General features: G+C 43.2%; 1 protein-coding gene across 5 annotated transcripts in view; it reads right to left on the minus strand.

Annotated features, from left to right (window-relative positions):
* zswim8 (zinc finger, SWIM-type containing 8) overlaps positions 1–12,338 on the minus strand; it is a 183,656-nt gene that overhangs the window by 110,203 nt on the left and 61,115 nt on the right. For all 5 annotated transcript variants that reach the window (XM_059946761.1, XM_059946760.1, XM_059946759.1 and 2 more), the window contains exon 5: positions 8,632–8,804. In XM_059946761.1, coding sequence (XP_059802744.1) covers positions 8,632–8,804 — 173 coding nt within the window. The remainder of the gene's footprint in view (positions 1–8,631; positions 8,805–12,338) is intronic.

Raw genomic sequence — 12,338 nt, forward strand, 5'->3', positions numbered from 1 at the left:
TACCTTGCAGCTCTTAAACTCAATCCCCCAACTAAAGAAGCCCAACACACCATATACTTCCTTAACAACCCTAAAAATCTGGGCAGCAACTTTGAGGGAACTGTGAACATAGACCGCAAGATTATAAGGAGAGACTGAATAGGCTGGAACTTTTTTCTCTGGAGGACCAAAGCCTGAGGGATGACCTTATAGGTGAAATATTACAAATCTTTTTCCCCCAGGGTGAGTGAGTTTTAAATTAGAGGGAAAAGGTTTAAGGTGAGAAGGACAAGATTTAAAACAAACCTAGAGGTAAAGCATCTCCAGAGGGTGGTGGGTACGTGGAACGAACGGCAAGAGAAAGTGGTGGGTACAATTACATTTAAAAGATATATAGACAGAGTAACAGAATCATACAGCATGGGAATAGGCCATTCAGCACAAATCTTCCATGCTGACCAAGATGCCCAAATAAGCTCACCCCATTTGCCCACATCCCTCAGACCCAGGGGTTCCCAACCTTTTTTATGCACTGGACTCCTATCATTAACCAAGGCGCCTGTGGATCCCAGCTTGGGAACTCCTGCTCTAAACCCTTCCTATCCGTGTACCTGTCCAAATGCATTCTAAAAATTGTTCATATACGTAGCTGCCTCAACCACTTCCTCTGGCAGCTTGTTCCGCACAACCAACACACTCTGGGTGAAAAGGTTATCCCTCAGATTCCCATTAAACTTTTCTCCCTCTCACTTTAAACCTGTGCCGTACACCTCTTGATTCTCCATCCGCAGGATAAAAGATTGTGAATATTCACCCTATCTATCTATGCCCCTTGTGATTTTATACACCCCAAAATGATCAGCCCATGTTCCCAAGCTCCAGTGAACCTGCTCAATCTCTCTGTGGCTCAATCCCTCGAGTCTCGGTAACATCCTCCAAAATTCTCTTTGCATTCTTCCCAGATTAGTGGCAAGCATGGGTTAAAAAGGGTTTAGCGGGTTTCTGGTCAAACACAGCAAAACAGGACGAGCTCAAACAGGCAACTTAGCTGGCACAGACAAGTTCTGCCAAAGGGCTTCTTTCCGCACTGCATTACTGCAAATGAACAAACTCAAACTCTGCTGACAGAAATTCTTCATCTAGATAAATCTGGTCTACCTCAAGGGAAAATATCAAGAAGTGACATCAGTAAGAAAAATGCATTCTAATTGATGGCAAAGCTCATAATTCACTAGCTGTGATGGGTAGACACCCAGAAGAACAATAACTTTAATCCATACTTTACCTCAACAGTTTTAAAGATTCTGATTCCCAATAAATTATATTTGCAACCAGGTTACATCATCTCCCACAGACACAATGAGCTATACGGTTCTTAGAAACAAAATTCCAGAAACCAATTTATGAAGTCACAGGAGAAAACTTGCTACCTTTGAAATACAGAGTTATTCAATAACAGAGGTTGCAGAGATATTTGTTCATTTCTGTATGTTTATTTTCATCTTTTTATCCAATTCATTATGGGGGTGGAAGGAGGGGTGAAGGGGGGATAGGGGAGAGGGGGTGGGGGTAGGGGGAGAGAGGGGGTGGGGGAGAGGGGGGTGGGGGAGAGGGGGGTGGGGGAGAGGGGGGTGGGGGAGAGGGGGAGAGGGGTGGGGGAAAGGGGGAGAGGGGTGGGGGAAAGGGGGAGAGGGGTGGGGGAAAGGGGGAGGGGGTGGGGGAAGGGGGAGAGGGATGGGGGAAAGGGGGAGAGGGGTGGGGGAAAGGGGGAGAGGGGTGGGGGAAAGGGGGAGAGGGGTGGGGGAAAGGGGGAGAGGGGTGGGGGAAAGGGGGAGAGGGGTGGGGGAAAGGGGGAGAGAGGGGTAGAGGGGGTGGAGGGGAGGCATGGGGGTAGACATGGGCAGAGGGGGAGAAAGAAGGGAGGAGGGCAGAGAGATGTGGGGAAAGGAAGGGACAGAAGCCAGAGTAAGAAGCTAGGGAAGGGGAAGGAGCACAAGCTGTCAGATGAGTACAGTTTTGGTCTCCGGGGTTAAGGAAAGACATCCTGGCTCTAGAGGAAGTGCAGCATAGATTCACAAGGTTAATTCCTGGGATGTCAGGATTGTCTTACGCAGAGAGCTTAGAGAGACTGGGCTTGAACACGCTGGAATTAAGGAGATTGAGAGGGGATCTGATTGAAACATTTAAGATTATTAAGGGATTGGACAAGATAGAGGAAGGAAATATGTTCCAGATGCTGGGAGAGTCCAGTACCAGAGGGCATGGTTTGAGAATAAGGGGTAGGTCATTTAGGACAGAGTTAAGGAAAAACTTCTTCTCCCAGAGAGTTGTGGGGGTCTGGAATGCACTGCCTTGGAAGGCAGTGGAGGCCAATTTTCTGGATGCTTTCAAGAAGGAGCTAGATAGGTATCTTATGGATAGGGGAATCAAGGGATATGGGAACAAGGCAGGAACCAGATATTGATAGTAGATGATCAGCCATGATCTCAGAATGGTGGTGCAGGCTCAAAGGGCCGAATGGTCTACTTCTGCACCTATTGTCTATGAGGGAGAATGTGTGTTGGTAAGATAACATTTGGAAATACATCTATCATTCTACTGGCTATGCCTCCCAACTCAACCTCATTCCACCAATCACCTCAGGCTCCCACTTCATTACTTCCCCTGGCCATCATCCTGCTTCCCCCCCACCCCCAAATATCCTGTTCCTCCTAGTTTACGAGATATTTGTTTTGTACTCAAAAGTTCTCAAGACTTACTCCTGAAGAGAGTAACCACTTCAACAGCAGTAAAACTGACAGAATCATTACATTGTGAAAGAAAAGACAACAGGTGCAAGGTCAATTAATAATTGAAGGAACAAGACACTTGGACTAACTGATAGGAAGCAGATGGCTGTGTGGAATTAACGTGCTATTACAGTGAATGACTAAGCTGACTGACTCTCTACATCTTGGTTTCACCTCAAGCTTTGCAAGGCTCCTCTTAATCTGAAACTCAACAGCAAATCATAGTTGTTTCTGGAAATGTATCTAATTTGATCTAGATCTCAATTGATTTAATCTTCCAGACCAGTCTACTATGTGGGAACTTTTCAAAAGTCTGGATAAGGTCCTTGCAGGCAACATTTTCCACCCTGCCCATATCAATACTCCTGGTCACCTCGGCATGATAGTGTAATGGGTAACATAATGCTTTACAGTGCCAGCAATCTGAATTCAATTTCTGCCACAGTCTGGCAAGAGTTTGCAGTGGTTTCCTCCGGCACACTGCATGGGGCAAAAGCACCTTAATGTTTGCCACAAACGATGCATTTCACTGTATACTTTGGTATTTTGATGAACTGTACATGTCACAAATAAACTTGATTCTTGATTGTCCAGGGCATGAAGAGATATGGGAAGAAGGCGGGAGATTGGGGCTGAGAGGAAAGTTGGACCAGGCATGTTGAAATGGCGGAGCAGACTTTATGGGCCAAATGGCCTAATTCTGCTCCTATATCTAATGTCTAAAGCAAATCTAATCTGACCAACCCCCCAACTTTACCAAGGCCACTGACAGCTCTCCACAATAAAAATAGTACAATTTAGAACACTTACAATCACTATTAAATATGTTAATCAAACATTAACGAATGGTTGAAAATAAGATCTTGTAAAATTTTAACACAATTCTTTTATTTCATTTAGACATAGGCTCTTCCAGTCCAATAAGGTGCATCATCCAATTTAACCCTAACCTGACCAAAGGACAATTTACAAAGACCAATTAACCTACTAACTGGTACGTTTTAAATTGTGGGAGGAAACTCATGTGCTTGCAGGAAGGACATACAAGCTTTGTACAGAGGGTGCTGGAGTTGAACTCCAAACTCCGGAACAGCCTGAGCTGTAACAGCTTTGCTGCTGTGGCAGCAAACTAATGAACTAATAATTCATCTCACACTTGACCACAATCAATATAAAATATCTGATCCTCTAAGACTGGCACAGAAATTTCTGTTGTGCAGAATGTTTTTAGCTCCAGTGATGGAGAATCGTTTTGACAGAAACAACCTCCACACTTCCATCTTCATACACAACCAAGTCCTGGTGTCAATTTTTTGGGAAGGGATCTATAGTATAAAGGCAGCAAGGCAGTGGTTATATTTCATTAAGAGTTTGAGGAGAATGGAATTGTCAGCTAAAACACTCGAAAACTTCCTACAGATGTCCCATGGAGAGCATTCATCACTGTTGGGTATGGCGGGGTGCTACTGCACAGGATCGAAGTAAGTAGCAGAAAGTTGTAAAATTATTCAGCTCCATCATGGGTACCAGCCTCCACAGTATCCAAAACATCTTCAAGGAGCAATGCCTCAGGAAGGCAGTATCCATCATTAAGGAACCTCACCACCCAGGACTGCCCTCTTCTCACTTCTACCATCAGGTACAGAAACCTGAAGGGACACACTCAGTGATTCACGAACAGCTTCCTCCCCTCTGCCATCTGACTTCTGAATGGACACTGAACCCATAAACGCTACCTCACTATTTATTAAATTTCAGTGTTTGAACAACCTATTTTAACTATTTAATATATTAACTATAATTCTGCTTTTTCTGTATTTATCATGTATTGCATTGTATTGCTGCTGCAAAATTAACAAATTTCATGACATATGCCGATGATATTAAACCTGATTCTAACGCATGTTGGCTATTTCAATGTCATTCCCCTGCCACAACTTTTTAATTAAAAAAAACAATTAAAAAGGTGCCACATAAACAATTCCAAGTGATTTAAGAAGGTTTTTCAAAGAAAATGTGTTTCAGAAGCTGAGGTAATGCAGTGAACTCTGCCAATAGATTCACAGGATGATTTTCCTTTTGTTCCAGCACAGTAGATTATCCAATTATTGAAAAGCACTCTGACTTGAACACAGAGACACAAGACAGATAACAAGCCAATGGTCATAACTAACACCACACTTTGATCTCAACACACTGAAACTCCAAACTCAGTAATCCATAACTCTGGAACTGCTGAAAACTACAGCCATTTGCTTCAGGGGCCACACAGGAGAGAAATGCATCATCACCAGAGATTCCCTGAGTTTCTGCTTGACAGAAGTCAATAAGCAAGAGACAGAGTTTAAAGCATGATACAGACTGATAAAAAACACAAAAGATTCTGTAGATGCTGGAAATCTTGAGCAACACGCACAGAATACTGGAGAAACTCACAAAAAAAAAAGGACTAAACTAGATTGGAATTTTGGTTGGCAAGTGCATGTTTCCATGCAATACCACTCTATAACTGAAAAGTTCAAAGTAGTATAAATTATTATAACCTTGAGATTCGTCTGCTTACAGCATGTCAGGTAGCATTTATGAAAGGGAATAAACTGTCGGCATTTCAGGCCAAGACCCTTCTTCAGGATTGGAAAGGAAGGGGACAGAAGCCAGAATAGGAAAGTGGGGGGGGGGGGGGGGAAGGAGTACAAGCTGGCAGAAGGGGAAGGTGGATAGGTGGGATAAATTAAGAAGCTGGGAGATGATAGGTGGAAGAGGTAGAGGGCTGAAGAAAGAGAAACCTGATAGGCCAGGAGAGTGGACCATGAGAGAAAAGGACGGAGGAGGGGATCCAGAGGGTGGTGATGAACAGATGAGGAGAAGGGTTGAGAGGGTAAACTGAATGGGGGAATAAAAAATGAGAAAACAGAGTGAGAGAAATAACTGGAAGCTTAAGAAATTAACATTCTTGCCATCAGGTTGAAGGATACACAGACAAAATATGAGGTGTTGCTCCTCCAACTTGAGTGTGGCCTCATCACGGCAGAAGGGGAAGCCATAGATAGACATGTTGAAATGGGAATGGGAAGTCAAATTGAAATGGGTGGCCACTGGGAAATCCTGCCTTTCGTGGTGGACGGAGTGAAAGTGCTCGCTAACATATAGGAGGGATTAAATTTATCTACCAGATTTCAGATTTATTTATCACATGTACATCGAAACATACAGTGAAACGTGACGTTTGTACGAGTGTCACCACACACTCCAGTGCCAACGTAGTGTGGCCACAATGCTCAGCAGAACAACACAGAACACAAGCAGCAAAACAGCCCCGTTTCTCTTTCCCATCCTCCCATCCATATGGACAGTCTGCTGTCACTACAACCGAACACTACTCTCCAAAACATGGTCTTATAAAGCTGCAACTGAGGGATCTATGGACGTGGACCCTCTGTTTCTCCACACTGCTAAGAATCCTGCCGTTCACCCTGTACTCTGCCTCCCAGTTTAACCTTCCAAAGTGAATGACCTCACACTTCTGAAGGCTGAACTCCATCTGCCACATCTCAGCCCAGATCTGCATCCTGTCAATCCTTTGATATTCATCCACTCATTTTCATTTCAAACGGTTCGATCAGAGAAAGCATACAACCTGAAATCCTTACTCTTCACAGAAACCATCCATGAAACAATAAGAATGATATAATATCAGAACCCTAAAGTCCCATAAACAAGCAGCAGCAGCAATGATCCTCCCTCCCCACACACCCCCATCAGAAGCACCACCATGCAACAGCAAAAGCCCCCAAACAGACATTGGTCTAGAGTCCATCAAAAACTACTTTTCTATTTTCATTCATTTGATTTAACCCAGTGAAAACTGGGTGGATTTCCCAGCGCAAGAGTGGCAAGGCTGGCAGAAGATCTCTCACATGCCCACCAACATCCAGTCCATCCGCCTGCACACACGAATGACAAGGGGGTCTTAATCTTTAATCTTTGCAGGGAACTGAGGTACCCGGGGGAAGGTCACTTGGATACAGGGAGAACATACAAACCCCACACAGACAACGACAAGGTTCGGACTGAACCTATTTTCTCTCCTCCCCCATGACTTGTGTAATAGCAATGACTTCATACAACCCCACAACAGTAGGCATCCAGCTTTCTATACAGTGAGATGCAAAATGCCAAGCTTTGACAGCTTGAAGGGAAACAGACCATTTAATTTCTGAGCAAGTGCTGTTTTCTGCATAAACATTCACTGTGCAATTCCAGAGTATTTACCAGATACTGTGGATATATATTTCAATCAGCCAAAATAATCAAACTTTCAGTGTTATTTTTATAAATTTCTTAAAAAAAGGTTCCAGGTACAAAATAAAATCCCTGGTTTTCAATTCAGCATTCAGTTTTAATTCAAGTAAAATTGTACAAAGTATAAATTGATTGGAAAGAGATAAAGATAAGCTTTATTTGTCACATACACATCAAAACGTAGGTACCTCTTGTACCTAATAAAGTGGCCACTGAGTGTATGTATGTGGTCTTCTGCTCTCTTGCCCATCCACTTTGAGGACTGAGATGTTCTGCATTCAAAGATGCTCTTCTGCACATCACTGTTATAAAATGTGGTTATTTGAGTTACTGTCACCTTCCTATCAGCTTAATAACATCTGGCCATTTGCCACTGACATCCACTTCCTCAAGAGGCTAAAGAAATTTGCCATGGCTCCTTCTATCCTGCTGTTACCACTAATGATCAATTACTCATACAATAAGATGGAGTTTTCACTTCACAATTTACCTCATCATGAACTTGCATCTTGTCTGCCTGCACTGCACTTTCATAGATTCAAAGTATATTTATTATCAAATTATCCATGCAGTATACAATGTTCCCACAGAGTCAGGAAACAGATAAAAATGGAACTCTTCAAACCCCCAACATGCAAAAAAGGAAATCGCACAAATGGCAAAAAAATGAATGAAAAACATAGAACATAAAACACTAAACCACCAAAGTCATCAAAAGAGTCCAGGCATATTCAGTTCAGTTCGACGTAGTGCTGCATCGCTCACTATCTATAGGCCGCCCCGATCAAAATTGCACAAAATAGCAACAAAGAAAGGAGTGACCAGAAAACAGAAATACATCAAAATGTGAACTCCACAAATTGTGATTAAACCTCGCCTTAGACCCCAGACTCCAGCAGCACCAAACAAGATGGAGAGAGAGACAACTCGCATGCAGACACCTTCTTCCAGGAGCACAGGAGAGTGAGAGAGAGGGGGAGCGCGAGGGGAAGAGGGCAGGTGAGAACACGTAGCTAGATGGTGAACACATGCCTGCCTTCCACTCTCATCCTCATTAATTTCAATCTTCCTTGATGCTTTAATTGGCAAGATCGATGAGAAATGGAGTCCATCATGGCTTTGCACCCTGACTCCAAAGCACACACTTTGCTTGAAAGCTCACCAAAGCCACTCAGAGACAACAAACCAGCAGATTGCTCAACTGGCACAAAAACGTGCCACGAAAATAAGTAACACAGGCTATAACAGCAGCAAAACCACATTTGAAAGAGAAAGTAGTAAAAGTAGTTAAAGAAGTAGATTTGTGAACCGCCTGAAGGGTATCGCCCTTAGTCTTATTCTACATTCTGTTATTGTCTGTGTATTACCTCAGTGCATCACTGCAATGAGTTGATCTGTGTGAATGGTACACAAGATAAGCTTTTTCCACTGCCCCTTGGAGCATTTGACAATAATAAACCAATTGATTAATCTACTTTAAGAATCCATAGCATAAAATTTCCTATGAAGTGAATTCTCACACACACACACACACACACACACGCTCACGCACAGTACTCACATTATGTATCCTGAAGAGACAGAGAGCCACCACATGAGCACACCACTTTGCTCCTGCTCCACAGGTACAGCTGCACGAGGTTATCCGGCAGCGGTCAAACATTACGGCCACATTGAACGCTCCTTTAGCTTGTCCAGTCTGCAGAGGAACCACGGTGGCACTCAGGTGAAATCCTGTTGAGAGGAGGGTTAGGGAAAAAGAAGGAAATTAAGTTACTGACGTGACATGATCCACAATAACCTAATGTACGACACCCGTCCTTAGCTGAATCAAAGGTGTCACAAAACAGGAGGGAGATTGAAAATCTGGCTGAGTGGTGCCACAGCAATAACTTCTCACTTGATGTCAGCAAGACCGAGCAACTAATTATAGACTTCAGGAGGAGAAAACCGGAAGTCCATGAACCAGTCCTCTTCAGAGGATCAGAGGTGGATTGGGTCAGTAACTTTAAATCATTTTAGAGATCTGTCCTGGGCCCAGCATGCAAGTGCAGTTACAGTGAGAGCAAGGCAGCACCTCTACCTCCTTAGACGTTTGTAAAGATTCGGCGTGGCATCTAAAACTTTGCCAAACTTCTGAAATGTGTGGTGGAGAGTGTATTGACTGGCTGGTATGGAAACACAAACACCTTTGAAAAGAAAATTATACAAAAAGTAGTGGATATGGCCCAGCCCATCACGGGCAAAGCCCTCCCCACCACTGAGCACATCTACATGATGCGTTGTCACAGAAAGCATCATTCATCGTTGGGGACACCCCCCGACACTTAGAACATGCTGCTCCTATTAGGAAAAATGTACAGGAGCTTCAGGGCTCACACCACCAGGTTCAGGAATGGTTATTACCCACCCCACCCCTCCAACCATCAGGTTCTTGAACCACATGAGGATAACTTCATTCACCCCATCACTGAACTGTTCCCAAAACTTATGGACTCACTTTCAAGGACTCTTCAACTCATGTTCTTGATATTTATTGCGAATGTATTTATTATTATTATTCTCTTTTATATTTGCAGTTTGTTCTCTTTTACACATTGGTTGTTTGTCCATCCTTTTGGGCGCAGTCTTTCATTGATTCTATTACTCATCTTGGATTTACTGTGTATACCCACATTAAAATGAATCTCAGGGCTGTATATGGTGACATGCACCGTATGTACTTGGACAATAAACTTAGTTTGAACTTTGAAACAATCTCTGCTTCCAGGCCACCGTGTTCCAAAAATACATGCCAACACTTAACTATGGATGTCCCCCACTCCCTCTCCTGGAATAAACCAAGGCTGAGGAGTTACAATGTCTGATGCATGGAGCATTTGGACAGTATTGCCATGTCCTCCAAAGCACAGACACAACAGGACAATTAACCTGCGAAAACTATCTGAAAAAGTTAATTCAGGGGCATAATCGCAAGCATGGGTCAGCTCAGGCGTGGAAGTTCTGTTGCGTGGGGAATAAGGGCAGGAGAAGGAAAATTATGTGTTCTGTCAGAGTCAGGAGGCAACTGTTTACTCGGGTGTGCAGAGGGCAGCGAAGTCATAGACGATTTCTATAACACAAGAGGTTCTGCAGGAGCTGGAGATCTTGAGCAATACACACTATTTGCTGGAGGAACTCAACAGATTGAACATGATCTATAATAAACAGTCAATGTTTCAGGCCCACACCTTTCATCAGCACCCTTCATCCAAGCTCAAGGATAGTTTCTATCTGCTCTAATAAGATTCTGAACAGAATACCTACTTGCTAAAGATGAACATTTGATCTCTCAGTCTATCCCATTACGGCTTTTGCATCTTGTTTGTCTACCTGCACCGCACTTTTTTAGTAACTACATCATCATCATGTGCCGTATCGTATGACATGGCCAATCATGGTCCGTCTACAGAAGTGGTTTGCCATTGCCTTCCTCTGGGCAGTGTCTTTACAAGACAGGTGACTTCCGAGATTAACTGCCTGGCATCAGTGGTCACATAACCAGGACTTGTGATAGGCATCAGCTGCTGATATGACGATCCACAACCTGCTCCCATGGCTTAACGTGACCCTCATCGGTGGGTGGGGGGGGAGATGTAGGGCTAAACGGGTATACACTTTGCCCAAGGGTGACCTGCAGGCTAGCAGAGGGAAGAAGGACCTTACACCTCCTGTAGCTACAACTCTGCTATATTCTGCATTCTACTTCTGCAGGGACTGCAGCAAATATTACGTTGGCCAGACTGGGAGGAAACTATCCACAAGGCTCCATGAACATCAACTGGCTGCACAGTGACATGACCAACTCTCCCTGGTCTCTACCCATGAAGATAGAGGGGGGCACAAACTCGACTGGGCATCAATGAGGGTCATGGTGCGAGCAAAGATGTGGCATGCAGGAGAATCACTAGAAGCGTGGTTTCCCACAAACAATTCTGTAAACAAACACAGACCTCGATCCTATTTATGAGTCGATGTGTGCAAAATTCCTGACAACACACAACGTTCGCCACACAGCCAATAAGCGATTAGATTTCCTCCCCACATCACCAGTGAGTTCCTGTAATGGTGACCAATCAACCAATCGATGAGTACATAAAAGGCAAGCATTCTGAGGACACAACCACAACCAACAGTACACTGATGATATCTCCTCGTATGGCGATGAAACGTTTACAAGTTAGCAAGATCGGAGAACATCTCAACCCAACCCAACACCCAAACTACATATCTTCTGAGTTCTATTTCCTTTTCAACTACTTCAACATGCTTATGTATGGAATGATGTGTTTGGATCCACAAAGTTCACATGTGACAATCATAAAGTAATCACCAATCACAGACCTGATCAGCTTGGTCTGATTAAAGAATTTTTTTTCAATTTAATACAAAATACTCAATGCATTCTGGCAAGATGTGCTCATATTCAATTTGAACCATGCAGCCAAACCTACAACAAGCTGGCATCAACAACCAAAAACTGATGAGAATTCTACCTCAGTGTGCTGTAAGAAGCCGGGGTGGGCATTTACGTCCCATTCTGATGTTTGGTCTGAACAACAACCGAACCTCTTGACCATGTCTACATGCTTTCATGCATTGAGTTGCTGCCACATGATTGGCTGATTAGATATTTGCATTAATGAGCAGGTGTACCTAATAAAGTGGCCACTAAGTGTTTGTACGCTGACGTCATAGTCATGACAGTCAAAAAGTCAAGTACAAAGTAAATTTATTTTCGATGTAAGTATAGGTCATCATATATACTACCCTGAAGTTCATTTTCTTGCAGGCATTTATAGAAAAATAAGGATATGCAATTGAATTTATGAAAAGCAAGACATAAATAAAGACTGACAAATAACTGATGTGCAAAAGAAGGCAAATTGTGCAGATAATAAAAAGTGAATAATATTGAGAACGTGTTGTACAGTCAATAGTCTGCAGCTCACGGCTATGGTTGTAAAGCTGTTAAATTAGTGCACGTCATTTTGGTAGCATCTTTCAACAACATTAATAATAGTGTCCATATTTATATTATTTGCAGCATTTGCTCTGTATTAATAAGCTTTTTAGGAGGCTCTGGGCTTGTTACTCTGCTGGCAATTCATATGCTATGTTGGTGACCTGGTTTGATACAAATGACAATTTCACTGTCTATATCGATGTGCATGTAACAAATAAAGCTTCTTTTTGTGTTTAATATTTAGCCTCAACTCATTATAACCC

This window comes from Hypanus sabinus, chromosome 21 (genome assembly GCF_030144855.1).
Source record: "Hypanus sabinus isolate sHypSab1 chromosome 21, sHypSab1.hap1, whole genome shotgun sequence".
Taxonomy (NCBI): domain Eukaryota; kingdom Metazoa; phylum Chordata; class Chondrichthyes; order Myliobatiformes; family Dasyatidae; genus Hypanus; species Hypanus sabinus.